This window comes from Mytilus trossulus, chromosome 5 (genome assembly GCF_036588685.1).
Source record: "Mytilus trossulus isolate FHL-02 chromosome 5, PNRI_Mtr1.1.1.hap1, whole genome shotgun sequence".
NCBI classification, from domain to species: domain Eukaryota; kingdom Metazoa; phylum Mollusca; class Bivalvia; order Mytilida; family Mytilidae; genus Mytilus; species Mytilus trossulus.
Window position 1 is genome coordinate 58,277,196 of NC_086377.1, and position 17,298 is coordinate 58,294,493.

General features: G+C 33.2%; 1 protein-coding gene across 1 annotated transcript in view; it reads left to right on the forward strand.

Annotated features, from left to right (window-relative positions):
* The window catches only part of LOC134718118 (deleted in malignant brain tumors 1 protein-like), a 59,534-nt gene that overhangs the window by 12,077 nt on the left and 30,159 nt on the right, over nucleotides 1–17,298 (forward strand). The window contains exons 9-12 of the mRNA XM_063580610.1: nucleotides 3,318–3,466; nucleotides 5,325–5,472; nucleotides 12,142–12,305; nucleotides 14,569–14,718. Of these exons, the coding sequence (XP_063436680.1) occupies nucleotides 3,318–3,466; nucleotides 5,325–5,472; nucleotides 12,142–12,305; nucleotides 14,569–14,718 (611 nt within the window). The remainder of the gene's footprint in view (nucleotides 1–3,317; nucleotides 3,467–5,324; nucleotides 5,473–12,141; nucleotides 12,306–14,568; nucleotides 14,719–17,298) is intronic.

The window sequence follows — 17,298 nt, forward strand, 5'->3', positions numbered from 1 at the left end:
TACAGATGCCTTATGTTATGAAGTTTCCGTCTGTCATATGGACATTGTCCTTATTTTCATAGTTCCGTGACTATATGAAAAAAGTAAAGTATTCTTATTTTATCTCTTATTATGAGAAAAGGAGAACTATATTACGTGCGTACCATGCAATTTCCTCATGCCTGTCAGACGGTTTTACCTAACCTCGACATCAGTTCATCAGTGAGTGAACAAGGTTAAGTTTTTAAGGTCAAGTCCATACCTCAGATACTTTAAGTAGGAGGTCTTATATCTTTGTTGTATGGAATTATTGGTCTTTAAATAAAATTGTGTACTAGTTTAGTGAAAATGGACGTAAACATTAAACTTCCAAACATTTAAATAAACTAAAAAAAATAAAATACCAACATGCCAGTCTATCAATAAAATTGAGAATGGAAATGGGGAATGTTTCAAAGAGACAACAACCCGACCAAATAAAAAAATAAAAAAGGTCACCAACAGGTCTTCACTCATTTTTTTTGTCAAAGGCCAGAGCTTCATGACTTGGGACAGGCGTAAACATGGGGCGAGGTTAAACATGTTTTTTGTGAGATCTCAACCTTCCCCTACACCTCTAGCTATTATAGAATAAAGAAACACACAGCAATATAGATAGAGATAAACTGTAAAGGCAATAATGTTCAGCAAAACAAGATTTACAAATAAGTCAACATGACCAAAATGGTCAGTTGACACCTTTAGGAGTTATTGCCCTTTTTAGTCAATTTTTAACCATTTTTAGCTCACCTGGCCCGAAGGGCCAAGTGAGCTTTTCTCATCACTTTGCGTCCGTCGTCCGTCGTCGTCGTCCGTCGTCGTCGTCGTCCTGCGTCCGGCGTTAACTTTTACAAAAATCTTCTCCTCTGAAACTACTGGGCCAAATTAAACCAAACTTGGCCACAATCATCATTGGGGTATCTAGTTTAAAAATTGTGTCCGGTGACCCGGTCAACCAACCAAGATGGCCGCCATGGCTAAAAATAGAACATAGGGGTAAAATGCAGTTTTTGGATTATAACTCAAAAACCAAAGCATTTAGAGCAATTCTGACATGGGGTTAAATTGTTTATCAGATCAAGATCTATCTGCCCTGAAAATTTCAGATGAATCGAACAACCTCTTGTTGGGTTGCTACCCCTAAATTGGTAATTTTAAGGAAATTTTGCAGTTTTTGGTTATTATCTTGAATAATATTATAGATAGAGATAAACTGTAAACAGCAATAATGTTCAGCAAAATAAGATTTACAAATAAGTCAACATGACCGAAATGGTCAAATGACCCCTTTAGGAGTTATTGCCCTTTATAGTCAATTTTTAACCATTATTCATAAATCTTAGTAATCTTTTACAAAAATCTTCTCCTCTGAAACTACTTTGCCAAATTAAACCAAACTTAGCCACAACCATCATTGGGGTATCTAGTTTAAAAATTGTGTCTGGTGACCCGGTCAATCAACCAAGATGGCCACCATGGCTAAAAATAGAACATAGGGTAAAATGCAGTTTTTGGCTTATAACTCGAAAACAAAAGCATTAAGAGCAAAACTGGCATGGGGTTAAATTGTTTATCAGGTCAAGATCTATCTGCTCTGAAAATTTCAGACAAACAGATTGTCAATTTTTAACAATTTTCATAAAATTTGTAAATTTTTACTAACATTTTCAACTGAAACTACTGGGCCAATCATTATAGATGGGGATATTTGTATGCAGCAAGAATGTTCAGTAAAGTTAGATCTACAAACACATCACCATCACCAAAACACAATTTTGTCACAAATCTATCTGTGTCCTTTGTTGAATATTCACATATACCAAGGTGAGCGACACAGGCTCTTTAGAGCCTCTAGTTTGTAAATCTTAGTAATCTTTTACAAAAATCTTCTCCTCTGAAACGAATGGGCCAAATTAAACCAAACTTGCCCACAATCATCATTGGGATATCTAGTTTAAAAATTGTGTCCAGTGACCTGGTCAACCAACCAAGATGGCCGCCATGGCTAAATAGAACATAGGGGTAAAATGCAGTTTTTGGCTTATAACTCAAAAACCAAAGCATTAAGAGCAAATCTGGCACGGAGTTAAACTGTTTATCAGGTCAAGATCTACCTGCCTTGAAAGTTTCAGATGAATCGAAAAGCTCCTTGTTGGGTTGCTGCATTTGTATTGGTAATTAATTTTACGGAAATTTTGCTGTTTTTGGTTATTATCTTGAATAATATTATAGATTGAGATAAACCGTAGACAGCAATAATGTTCAGCAAAGTAAGATTTACAAATAAGTCAACACGATTGATATTGTCAGTTGACCTCTTTTGGAGTTATTGCCCTTTATAGTCAATTTTTTTACATTTTTCATAAATTTTGGTAGATTTTTAGAAAATATTTTCCACTTTAATTACTGGTCCACTTCATTATAGATAGAGATAATTGTAGAAACAAGAATGTTCAATAAAGTAAGATCTACAAGCACATCACCATCATCAAAACACAATTTTGTTATGAATTTATCTGTGTCCATTGTTTAATATGCACATAAACCAAGGTCAGTGACACAGGCTCTTCAGAGCCTCTAGTTATCCTCCGTGCTGTACAACTTTGTACTTTTTTCACTTTCGATCTTTTATATCTGGGCGTCACTGTTGAGTCTTGTATGGACGAGGAGCGTTTTCGGCGTATTGAATTTTAAACCTGATGCTTTTTGTTATCTATTAATCATGTGCTTTTTTGTCTAATATGTTCTCCTATTTATTGTATTGTAGTCCTATAATATTATGTTGTCATTTCAATGTTATATATAACATAACCATTAAAGTGCGATGTTTGGCATGCCACAAAACCAGGTTCAACCCACCATTTGTTTTCCTTTAAAAATGTCCTGTACCAAGTTAGGAAGATGGCCATTGTTATATTATTGTTCGTTTCTCTGTGTGTTACATCTTGACGTTGCGTCGTTTGTTTTCTCTCATTTTTTAGTGTAAACTCACATTGCGATAAGACGTGTCAAGGTACTTGTTTATCCCAAATTTATTTATTTGGTTTTGAGGTTATGTTTGTTATTCTCGTGGGATTTTGCCTGATGCTTGGTCCGTTTCTATGTGTGTTACATTTCAGTGTTGTGTCGTTTTTCTCCTCTTATATTTAATGTGTTTCCCTCGGTTTTAGTTTGTTACCCCAAATTTGTTTTTTGTCAATGGATTCTTTAGTTTTGAACAGCGGTATACTACTGTTACCTTTATGTATTTCTATAAAATATATATCAAGGATTACAATATGAAAAATTGACATTTTCAGCGACACATTTCTTAACCCTTATAAATTTGGTAGAGGTGGAAACAATTCTCCAGTATGGAATTTACAACCACTGTTCATGTATACAGGAAAACCCTTTGCAGAAGATCATCTCACTAGAAATCATTACAGGGATCTTGGTATTGTATGTAGTACGTTTTTTGTCATATAATTTCTGTTCCAGAATTGGCTAACATAAAAATAAAATCTTAGCCAAGAATATTTGCTATTATATAATACTTAGCATTCTGCGACATTGATTAACTTCTAAGAGAAATTTTTTTGTTCACTATTGATTGCTGTCGAAAATAAGAAATGATAATTCTACGCGATCATTAAATAAGCATTAATTATTTTTCCGTCGCCTTTGTTTAGAATCATATTCAAAACAGTGTGGTCCTGGCCATTGATTGACGACCTGAATTATCCCATTGACTGGGACAGATTAGGTGAACGTTTGTCGGTAACAATCACTGCTCACTATGTACTTGTTAAAGACACTGAATATGTAGGGTCACCAAAGGTTCTCAACACCTAAATAAAGCAATTTGAAAAACGAATCCGGAATAATACGATGTGTTGATTTATATCAATAATATAAATCAAAACATAAAGCTTATTCCTGAATAATTTTTAGAATAATTTTATTATTAAAGACGTTAAGTACCTATGGTGACCTCACAGTTGAAATTCTATAATAAGTAAGAAGTGAGCAATGGTCCTAACAGACAATCGTTCACCTAATCTGTCCCAGTCAATTGGATAATTTAGGTCGTCAATCAATGGCCAGGACCACACTGTTTTGAATATGATTCTATATGATATTGTGTTTTAATCTGTAGTTTGAAATTAAATATCTACTAAGTATCTTAAGTCTAAATGCATCTAAATTTGTCAGATCTTCAACTACTTGTATTATTGCATATCCTTTTTAAACTCCACAATATCATGGAACTATCATTCAAAAAAGATAAATCAAATATTTTTGTTTTTATGAGAAACTTTCGTTTGTACAAACACTAACTCAATCAAAAATTGATTTTATACACTATAATGAAAACTTTTCAAATCATGTTTTAATTGCACAAAAAGCTCGATTCTAGAATTAACTTTATCGGGAAGAAAGGATATAAATTTGTTTTATACAGAAAAACGTTAACAGAATGAGCTTGACAGTACATCGAAATCCGTTCCAAAATCTCCTCAATAATTTGATATATGTAGGTTAAATCCCTGAATTTGATGTTAGTCACATTCTTTTATACGGTATTGTGTAAAACTACTCTGCTCATTCCTGAGGAAGTATTGTTACTTGCCTTTTCTTTATAACCGCATAGTGTTTTTTCATTCATTTTTGTATTCATTCCATGAAGAAAAGAGAAAAAAGTTTGAGATTTCACACAAATAGTTGAACCTCATTAGTAAGTATCTGGTCCTTGTAAAGAACCTCGACAGAATAAGTTTGAAAAACATATGGTTTTGTTTGGACTACATTTTGAAAAGGGCAATTTGTTTGAGACCATGTCAAATATATTAACATACTGTTAACATGCATTCAATATTTGATGTGTATCATAAGGTTGCTCCTGATTGGTGCTTGAAACAATTTCAATAAAGAAATCTAACAAACTGTTTCAATTTTGATGCAAGGTAACTCTCGATTAACAGCATAAGCTGGATCTGAAATGAGCCGGAAGAGTTATAAGCTTCTATTTAATTAGTGACATCTATGTGGTTGCTCTAAGTTATAGACATAAGTTCGGAGACTATTGGATTGTTAACAAGCTAAATAAGCTTGTTTTCGCTTCGGTCAAGTCGTTCCATGTCATCAAGAAAACTGAATAACAAATAATTTGTTCAGAATTGAGAATCCTTTTTTTCACGATATCCTTTACAATGGTACACATTTGGTGTAGGTCTGTTTTGGACAGACAATTAGTGATCGTTCCGGAGAACATAGAATTAATCCTGTTGATGTATATAAATGTGCATTTGTACATTCTTTGTTAGGACATACACCCTTACGATTAGTTGGTGGAATGTCTTTCAATGAAGGACGGATTGAACTACAATACCAAGGCTCTTGGGGAGCTATCTGTTGTGACGGTTTTACTAGCACTAGTGGTGATGTTGTTTGTAAACAGTTAGGATTTATTGGGTAAGTTCAAAAGAGTCTAATTTTATATTTTGCTTAAATATGAAGAATTGTTTAAACTCTTCAACAAGTAATGAACCTTCAACTAAAAATTAAAAAAAAGTTTTCGTCATTCCGATATGAAACTAGGAGTAAAAAGATGTGAAAGATAGTCCCGGTCCGATGATATGAACTTATTTTATTGGGGTTCTATTCTAAGATGGATAAGACTACAGCGTTCGTATGAGGTATGTTAGTATGTGATCTGCTTTTCTTATCTGATTAAAACTAAAGATACTTTTACATATGGCCCATTTCTCACCAGCAACACATCCTTTACTCCATTTTGTGGTGATAATTTGTATATGAATTAACAGGTAATACTCTTGCAAACACACACATTACGACATTATGAACAGGGTTGTATTCTTTGCACGAAAACTGACCTAACATGACAAAGAATGACTGAAATTGACACTGATCTACAGTCACCAATTTCACGTTTCTGTGAACACAGAGCATGTGGAGCACGTAAAAATGAACTGAAAGAGCCACGATATTTTTCTTTTATATATATTTATCCTTTCGTTCGTTTGTTATATATATTTAGAAGTGATGGGGTGTCAACTTTACACTTATTAAAAAATCTGTGATATGGTAAGGTGAAAGGTCTTTCATGTGGACTGTTACCTTGTGAACTAGCACATAAAAACAGGCTCAGCATGTCTGTCTAGTAGCAAGCACGGCTAATATTCATATTACATTACCGAGTTCTCATCCTGAACATGCACCTTAATTCGTCACTGGATATAAGACATTTATCATAATCATCCATCATCCATCATCATTTGTGTGTATTATTCCCGGTCTAAATTCATGGATAAGTTATACTCTTTATATATTTTATATTAATTATTCTATAATTCTTCTTTCAAGAATACAAAAGATTTCATCACTAGTCGGTAGAGGACAAGAAGATTTTCGTGTCTCTATTCGTGATTTAAAGTTGTAGAATTGCAGTTACCATAACTGGAATGAATAAATAAATATAAATCTGTTATTCTTGATATGGGCCTCATACGTAAACCATCGATTGAAACATATTGAAACGCATATTTTTCAAGCCTGGATACTGTTTGTTTTCGTGACAGAAACCGATTTCAAAGCATTGAATTTAAAAATTGTAAACCAAAACAGAAAATAAGCATAAGTGAACGGTTAATCGCTTCTAAATGTCAGTCACCCATCAAACGATACCAATTCCTTCGAAATATACAAAATTTGGAGTAAACAATCTGCTAGATTTCGCTGAATTATTTTGCAATCACAGACTGTTTTGTTTCCTCAGTCAACCTGGCAAAACACATTAATACACATTTCAAATATATTTCTTTACATTTTATGCATTAGTAGAAGGATGACATAACATCTTAACAAATTGGGGGCATGAATACTTAAACAAAGTAGAAATTTTGTCCAATTTGAAATTTGAGGGTTTAATAATTTTTGTGTTGAATCTTGATTCAAAATATATGTGCTGTGTTTATGATAAAACTATGAGGTTATCTTTTATAATGGAAAAATGAGAACACTAAAAAACATGGTACATGAATAAAAGATCGATAATTCATCAAATCCTCACCCTCTCATAAAGGTAGCCGTTTAGGATCACGACAAATACTTTTAAAATCACTTAACTTAACTTATTCCTAAGTGGTATTTAAAAAAAAATATTTCCGGTGTTCGAACATTTTTAAACTTGTTGTTTAATAATGCAATAATTTAGATCCGGGATACTTCCAAGATTTTTTATTTGAAAAGAAGGGCACATGCAGGACATTATAATTCATTCCAGTAGTTGCCCATTTCGACTGCTAACATTAAGTAGCAAAACTTCTCCATTTCTTTTATATAATATATCTAAAACAAAACAGAAAAATCAGAAGAGAGTACACAAAAAAAAATAAAAAAAAAAAATTGCGTAATTCGTAAACATACAGCCGACGCAGCTAAAATGAAAATTTGAAGTTCACTTTGCACGTTTTGACCTAACGTCGTGTGCCAAAAAAAAGTCTTCCAAATCGAGATCGGCCTCTGGAAGCTTTGATTATCTTCTTTCTCATCTACATCATCCATTAGTGTTACATTACATTAGAACTATTCTTTTTCCACTGCCGGTTAATTTTCTTAAATGTTTGCGAGATTATGCACTTGACAAGGAAGGCATCAATACATTTTCTCCAATATACAGACTTGTCAGTATAATTTGTGATGTAGCTCTCTTCCGTCTCTTTAAACCAGTAAGATCGGAACCTTTACATGAGGAAAAGAGGAATTCCTTCCTGTTCACTTTACAAATAGAGGAATTGATGCAATCAACATCAGCAACGTTCTACATCACAAGTAATATCTAAAATTCCTATTTATTTTCAAAATCAGTCTGTCCCTATTGTATCCTACAGTTACACCAAAACCATTGCACCCAAAATATTTAACTATAAATAAGTATTACAGGACCTTGATTTAGAACAATACGTAAAACAACCTCTGACATGTGACTGTTTCCACTCGCCTTACAATTACAGCCCCTATGGCCATGTTGTTACTGGGTATCTAAACATAATTCAACATGAAAATCTCCGAAAGGTGATTTCTCGTGATCCTAAGTTTAGAGAAACCCAACACATCAATTGGAACCATAACTTAAAAATTATTATGGATTCCATTGAGAGATATGCCAGAGCATGGGCTAAGCGAGAAGAAATTCAACTGGACACTTTGTCAGAATGGGTCAAAACAATCAGGTCCCTGATAAAACGTCGCATTCATAAGTTGAAAAACTGTGTGAATGATCGACCTAAGTCCATTTTCAGTGACAATGAGGCTGTAAAATGTCTACCATCTCTTCAAGATAAGTATGTTGTTATTCCTGCGGACAAAGCTTCAAATAATATTGTCTTTGTGTGTAAATCGTATTACTACGAGTGTCTTATAAAAGAATTGGAAATAAATGAGCACTCAGGTAATCCCACATACAAAAACATATCATTTGACAAGGAAGAGATTATGACGAATCATAAGTCCTGCATAGCTTCTATGAACATTGCATTGGACAACAAATGGGAGAACTTACCTTGTTTGTATTGGATACCTAAACTTCACAAAATTCCGTACAAACAACGGTACATTGCCGGCTCATCTGCTTGTTCTACTAAAGAAACGTCTATTAGATTGACTAAAATTCTGTCCGCAGTTAAAGAGGGTCTTCAGATATACTGTGACACTGTTTACTCACGTAGTGGTATTAACCATATGTGGATTCTGAAAAACTCTAAAGAACTTCTGGATAATTTTAAATCTCGGTCTTTTTCTGAAATTAGTTCTATTAAAACTTTTGATTTTTCAACCTTGTATACAACTATTCCCCATGTGAAATTGAAAGACCGTCTAAAAGAAATAATCCACAATGCTCCTCATCATAAAAATGGTAGCATACGCTATAAATTTATCTCTTTGGGATACCATAAGGCATATTTTGTTAATAAGGAACAAAAGGGTAAAACATACTACACAGAGGAACAAGTGGTCAGTATGCTGGAGTTTCTTATTGACAACATATTTGTTGAATTTGGGGGTAGTCTTTTTCAACAAGTTTTCGGAAATCCTATGGGAACTAACTGTGCGCCTCTCCTTGCGGATCTCTTCTTATTTGCATATGAATCTGAGTTCCTCCAGACACTTGTCAAAAACAAGAAGATCAAAGAAGCCAGGTTATCTAATTTCACTTTCAGATATATTGATGATGTTCTTTCTATTAACAATCCGAATTTTTCTGATTGGGTTCCATTAATATACCCACCAGAACTAGAAATTAAAGAGACCACAGACACGGCTTCCTCCGCCTCATTTTTAGACTTATACCTCGAATTTGACATACACAGTCATCTCAGTACCAGAATCTATGACAAACTCGACGATTTTAATTTTGAAATTATCAATTTTCCCCATCTTAGTAGTAATATACCAACTTCACCTGCATATGGCATATACATTTCCCAACTTATTAGGTATTCAAGAGCTTGCAGCTCCTATTTGGACTTTGTGAAACGTCACCAGTGTCTGAGCAGAAAGTTGATGAACCAGGGGTATGTCAAAGAACGTCTCATCCTTTTTCTTAAAAATTTCATCGGAAGATACCCAGAACTTGTTGATAAATATTCCGTATCAACTTCACAATAGTACAAGATGATCTTGAAGTATAGATTTTGCGTACTGACGTTGGGTTATCATCTTAATAACGTGGTATAGCATTCTTTTATTTGTCTTTATCAATATTACTTGTACTGTTAAGTCAGTTTTTTTATATATTCTTTTGGAGTGCCTCTGTGGTTGTGTAAAACATCATACTTTGAACGACAAAATTATTTCATTAACTATTATTACTTTTACGTATTATCTTGAATACTATGAATGACAAAACTATTTTATTCAATAATACTAAATTTTCTGTTAAGTCTGTTTTTTATGATATACATTTGACGTGAAACTGTACTTATGTATTCCGTCATACTTTGAACCACACAATTATTTTAATTATTATTATTACTCTTACTGTTAAATCTGTTTTGTTATATCTACTTTAAGTGACTCTACATGTATGTAGCCGCCATACTTCGAACGACAAAATTGTTTTTATGTCTACCTGTGCGAATTTCAAGCGCGCAATTTTACACCAGTACTGAAAACCTTCTATCCTTTACGGGAAGACTTTACATACATACATTAAGTTGTATTAGAAAAACAAAATAAGTATGCTAAATTTGATGTATGCCTTTTTTTGCTTCTTCGTTCGTTTGGTGTGTTAACAGTGATATTAAGATGATAACACATTATTGACTGTTTTACCCCTATTTTTGACATTTTTACTCTTTGAGAATGTTTGTTTGTTCATGCATCGTTGACAATGTAATGGAACAGGATGGGTCTTTCATAAAAGTGAGAGGTTTAGCTAGCTATAAAACCAGATTCAATCCACCATTTTCTACTTTAGAAAATGCCTCTACCAAGTCAGGAAAATGACAGTTGTTATCCATTCGTTTTATGTGTTTGGATTTGATTTTGCCTTTTAGTTTAGTATTTTTGTATTTTTACTTTTGCTTGGTTTTAACCATATTTGCTCAGAAAAATATTATGGTAAATTTTAAGTCCTTATTTACGTTTAAATGATTAAGTTTGAGCTTTCATATATAAGGCATATACAAATGTGCTTTGAACGCAAGACATTTGAGTTTCATTTTCATGGGATATAACAGTAAAGCGGGTTATTTTCGCGGGGTGCTTATTTTCACTTATTTGCACCGATAGAACAAAATTGCCCTAAATAATTTTGCCAAATTAAAAGTGTACACGCAAAGTATTGAAAAAGGTTTTTAAACCATCAAAATATTTCGTATACCTTATTAAATGAAAATCGCGAAACTTTACACCCGCGAAAATAACGGTATTATAAAAAAAAACTTATCATAATAGATATCATATGAAACTTCAGATTAAGAAAAACAAATGTGATGCACATTTTATTTTATAACTTAATTATTAGTTTTTAATATAATACTATTGCATATACTTGTTTTCTGAAGAAAATTCTGTAATTTGTCCAAATTTAGGAATAATTTACTTTTTTTATAATTGCTTGATTCCAGTAAAGAATTCACCAATATGTTTTCCGTATATGCAGTGACCACAACGTGACCTTTTTCGTAAAAAATCCGTTGAACGCAATACGGATGGATCTGTCATTGAAATAAACTATTATCCTGTTGTACATGTTATACACGTGTTCAACATCCATGTTAATGGTTGTTGTTTACTATCAACTGACAATATTTAAACTACACTGGGTCGATACCTCTCATGGTGGAATATCAGTCCCCGAGGGTATCATCATCTCAGTAGTCAGTATTTCGGTACTGACATGATTTAACAAACTTTACTAAAATTGTTCGTTTAAAAATTATTCAGAAACTCCATCAGAAAGTTTGCTTTAGATGAATTTGGGTTATTAATTTTTAGGTATTTTGACATACAGCTCTTCAATGGTTTCGGTACTGATAAATCTTCGGATTTCAAATGTTTGGCATTGAGGGTTATGGATGGAAGAAAACAGTTTCATCCCATATCAGATTTGCTCTTACTAAATGCTTTGGTTTTTGAATTATACGTTAAAAAATGCATTTTACCCCAAAGTTATTTTTTTTAGCCATGGCGGCCATCTTGGTTAGTTGGCCGTGTCACCGGACACAATTTTTAAACGAGATACCCCAATGATGATTGTGGCTAAGTTTGATTTTATTTGGCCCAGTAGTTTTAGTGGAAAATGTTAGTAAAAATTTACAAATTTTATGAAAATGGTTAAAAATTGACTTTAAAGGGCAATAACTCCTTAGAGGGTCATCTGACCATTTTGGTCATGTTGACTTATTTTTATGTCTTATATTGCTGTAAATTATTGCTGTTTACAGTTCATCTCTATCTATAATAATATTCAAGATAATCACAAAAAACAGCAAAATTTCCTTACAATTACCAATTCAGGGGCAGCAGCCCAACAAAGGGTTGGCCGATTCATCTGAAAAAAATATCAGCATTCCAATTTGAATTCCTCAAAACTATTGATCTGCTGTGATTTTTCAGGGTAACATCATGGTCAAGAAATTCGTACGGTAGAACTAACGAGAAACCAATGTGGATAAAAAATTTAGCATGCAGTGGTATTGAAAAAGATATTTCTGCCTGTAATTCAGATGACTGGTATATAAGAAGTTGCAGTGAAAATTGCAATGTTGGTGTTATCTGTGGTGAGTCTTATCATTATGAACTTAAAAGCACAAATGTAAAATGTTATTTTTTTCAATACAACTAGGACAAAGTACAATTAAACTCATGTCAGATTTCAAAAACAGAAATGTTATTTTAATTGCTGTAAAAGTATGGAAATGTGATACTTGTATGATTGCAAATGATAAAACATTCAATAATAAATGATGGGACACGAGAATAACCAACTAAATTTTAAAAAAATCAAGAAAAAATTTAAAGTGTTTGAATGCATAGACGGATATAACTCAAATTTTGTTACAACTCATGTCAGTACCGAAGTATACACTTTTGTGCAGATCAATCACTTGGCAAATGTCAATCCACCAGCAGCGTTAACGATCCATTCTTGTAAAAACGGAATAGTAACATATTGAATTCTACGCATATCTAGCATAATTACATGCAGCATTATAGAAGATGGCTATATGATACGTCCAGCAAATAAAACTACAATCAGGTGCTTTCAAAGAATTTTTGTTTTCCATGTATTTCATTGGTTTATAACGGTTGATTGTCTCTATTGAACAGCCCTTTTTTAATTGATCTTGGAATTTGGTATTTGTTTAATATTGTTTTACTGAATAAGAACATCTCTCCTCAATAAATTGTGTGAAAGTGTTGTCTAAATTATCGAAAAGTTATAACTTCCATCCTTATATTGGATTCCTAAGCTTCACAAGCATCCTTATAAGGAAATGGATATTGCTGGTTCTCTCAAGTGTTCCACTAAACCCCTTTCTAAAGTTCTTACTGCCATACTCACTGCAGCCAAAAAAAGGACTTCAGAAATATTCTTAAACGGCATATTCAAGAAGTGGTGTTAATCAGACGTGGATACTGAATAATTCAAAAGAGTTATTGGTGAATTTACAATCTCAACCATTAAAACATTGTACCAACATCAAAACCTTCGATTTATCGACTCTTTATTCCAATATTCCACAAACTAGACTTAAAGGTCGACTAAAGGCAGCTTATGTTTCTTTAACAAAAAGAGCACTAGACGTTTAAAATATCTAGTTTTGGGCTGGAATTCAGCTTACTTTGTAAAAAAGATCATGCAGATTCACGGGAAAAAAATATACCGACCAAGATATCACTGCCATGCTGGACTTTTTAATTGACAACATATTTGTTGAATTTAGAAGTTTGGTCTTCCAATAGACTATTGGAATCTCAATTGGTACCAATTGCACTCCTCTACTTGCAGATTTGTTTTTATATTCCTATGAAGTAGAATTCATCCAAAGGCTTGTACAGAAAGGGGAAAAATGAGCCCAGTCTTTTGATTTTCACCTTTCGGTATATTGATGATGTACTGTCTCTTAAAAATAATAGATTCAGTGATCACTTACATTTAATATATCCAAGTGAACTTGAAATTAAAGATACTACCGACACATATAAATCTGCTTCATATTTAGACCTTTTTCTCCAAATTACTACTGATGGTAGGTTGGATACCAAAATTTATGACAAACGCGATGATTTTAATTTTCCTATAGTCAACTTTCCATTTCTGTGAAGCAACATCCCAGCGGCATCAGCATATGGATTATATGTGTTGTAATTGATCCGTTACTCTTGAGCCATCTCAAAGTACGATGATTTTGTTGAACGCGGAATACTGCTTTCTCAAAAGTTGCTAAGACAGGGCTAGGAATCAATCAAATAACGGTCATCACTCAATTGATTTTACGGTCGTCATCATGAGCTGATTGACGATTCTGACAAAAGTGTGCAAGATTTTCTTCCTCAGTCATGATAACCTTCCATCATTACCGAACTGAACAAAGAAATAATACGACGGGTGCTGTAAACAGTGCAAAATATGCTTACCCTTCCGGAGCACCTGATTTTTGTACTGGTTTCTATTTGAGTTCGTGTTTTTCCTAATTATTATTTATAACTGTTGATGTATATGTCCTTTGGATTAAGTCTTTGTTTACTCCTTGGTTTGGATTGCTATTGTCTATTACCGGAATTGAACCATCAAAAGCATCTAATATATCTAAAACATCCAAAGAGTTTCTAACAGTCGAAAAAAAATATTGCCATTGTTTGCATATGCGTTATTAGAAAATTAAATAAAACAATTTTTAATATTATTCAAGATCCAGCTATATCTCATGATAACAAACGGTTGAAGTCGTTAATGGCACATAATTTTCATGTAGGAATGTCGTACCGTTTTATGTAATTCCATAATTGAATTGTAACATTATGACATGTGTTTTGCAGCGCATAATCAAGTTCGACTGATAAATGGATCAGCTCCATTTCAAGGACGAATTGAGTTTTACCATAATTCTGAATGGGGATCTATTAATCAAGGGAATGATCCGTTTGGGCGTGTTGTTTGTCGAATGTTAGGATACAACGCAAGGTTAAGTACATATTAAGCTAGCATTTTTAAAACGAAAAACAACTTGCTTGAAACTGGACAGTCATATATAGTGTGGAAGTGATATTAATAGATAAATTATATTAGACTGGTATGCTGATTGCACCAATCTTACATGAAAAAAAGACAGTTATTGATGTCTGTATTATATTGATTACAAACTAGTTCATTTGGGCATTTGTGTGGTGAACTGCTAGAATTCGATATCGTTTAAAACAGAAAGATCATCAAAGAACATAAGGGAGTGATTTTATAAATTACCAATTTAATGTTATTTAGACGAATCGTACTGAGTTTGACCATAAACGGTTATTCTTAACAATACCAGAACAAGTCACTCTGCTATTCATGATGGCATAATTGGTCCGCATACGAATACGTGCTAACTGTCCATAAAGTTAATTGCCGACACGTTATTAATGTTGTCAAGATTTTTTTTAAGCTTTAATCATCTCTGAATTTGACTGGTTTGATCAGTTTAAAACACAGAAACGTTCCAAAAAAACAAGAATCGCTAGATTATAATCTTACCAATACGTATCGGTACGACAAACGTTTTCACAACTTTAATGGTTGCACACTTTTCTAAGTAGTCATCTAAATCGACAACCTGGTGTTCATTTTCGGTTTTTTTTCGTCAGTTTTGAGTTACAAAGCTGGATAGGCAATTTAAAATGTATATGAGTATATACACAGGCCAATTCAACTTGTCATTTCACATCGAATTCACATAAAACGAGCTCGCGTGGTATTTATTTTTTATAATTTTAGTATTTGTGTTTGAAAATTGAGATGTTAAATGAATTACTTTATGTAAAAATATTCACGTAAATTTCACGTGAAAACATCCATGAACTGATTTCACAGGAGTTTCACGTATAACATGTACAAGCTCGTTTTAAATTCACGCGAATATATATGAAATTGTTTTCTGTGCAACTTGAAGATTTGAAATACAATAACAATTAGATTAAGAATACTTTATTAATCCAATTATGGACCCTTACGGGTTTTAAATTTTATACAATGATTACAATGATTTGTGTTATAACAATGACATAATAAAATAAAATACAATACAATATAACACTGAACACATATTACATGCTTATTGAAGAGAAAGTAATACGGGTGACAATCAATTCATGTACAGATTATTCCGCTTTAAACAAATATGGTGTTTCGAGCTGCATTAAAATAAAATGCTGTCCCAACTGATAAGATATAATCCGTGCTCGATTGATTTATCAGAGACTTTGAAATTTCCGCAGTTTAATGTCCTAATATTGACAATTAAGAAACCGAGCCGAAGAGGTATATACCACATATAAGTCAAATAAGATTTTACAGCAGACGATCATATACTTATTTAATTACTGCCCTTGTACGCCATTGGCGTGTAGGGCAGTAACGAAGATTTTCTACTATTGTCTATCGTTAACAGTTTTTTGTAGTGTGCCCTATTTATATTGGTATTTATTAGTCTCTGCCTCTATAGTTCTTCTCCATGTCATTTTGGGTCTTCCTCGATTTCTGTTACTTTCTGGGGTCCAGTGGAGTACTGTCTTTGTGATATTCTCCTGGTCTTTCCGTAGGACATGCCCAATCCACCTTCAGCGTCTTCTCATTATTTTTGTGGATATATTCTGGTATCTAATGGAAAGGTACTCGTTTGAACGTTTTTTAAGGCCAAAAGTTTCGCAGAATCCTTCTCTATGGAATACAGACAGCTTGTTTTAGTCTTGTTCTGTCATTCTCCTATATTCTGAACCATACAAAAGTACAGGCAACACACATCTGCTGTAAAGTTTGAGCTTGGTCCGGATGGTATATTGACGATCATAAACTGAATTTATTAACTACGTAGGTTGATTTTAATTACATCCCAACAGGAATGATCTGAACCGGATCACCCCCACTATATCACCCCAGTTTGAATTTCTTTGTTATGCATGCTTTCCTTTGTTCTGTAACATTTTGGCGGGGATGTCCAATCCACCAAAAAACGTAAACTTAAATTATACGGAGAAGACCATCTATTAAAATTCACGTAGAACGAAATCCAGTGTATATGCTGGGATTTGAACTCAAGACCTTTAGCATTTCAATCCACGACACATTTTTTTTTATATTTAAGCCACGAAAAATACCACTACACCAGGACGACTGTATACGAACTAACAAGTATTTAATATACTTAAAGGAAGCAAGATCTTTTTATAAGTTGGGCGAGTTGGCAGACCTTTTTTCACTGGGGTTTAAAACTTTTTCGTTATTAAGTGAGTCGTCAGACTGATTGTTCAATTTCATTTTTGATTTTTTTTTGAGTCGGTAAATAAGAGTGAGGCGATTTTTTTGTAAAGTTGCGATATAGTATTGACCGATTGGTAAGTGGGGCGAGTTGACATTGTTTGATATCTACTCAGCGTGTTCGGGGGTCATAAAAAGTATACATCATATAGTAATATATAAAGTATATTTTAATGGTTGTGTGGCGTTCTTTACTAGATTTTATGAATTGTAAATGGATTTTCGTCTAATCGAAACAGCTGGGATGTAAAATAGTT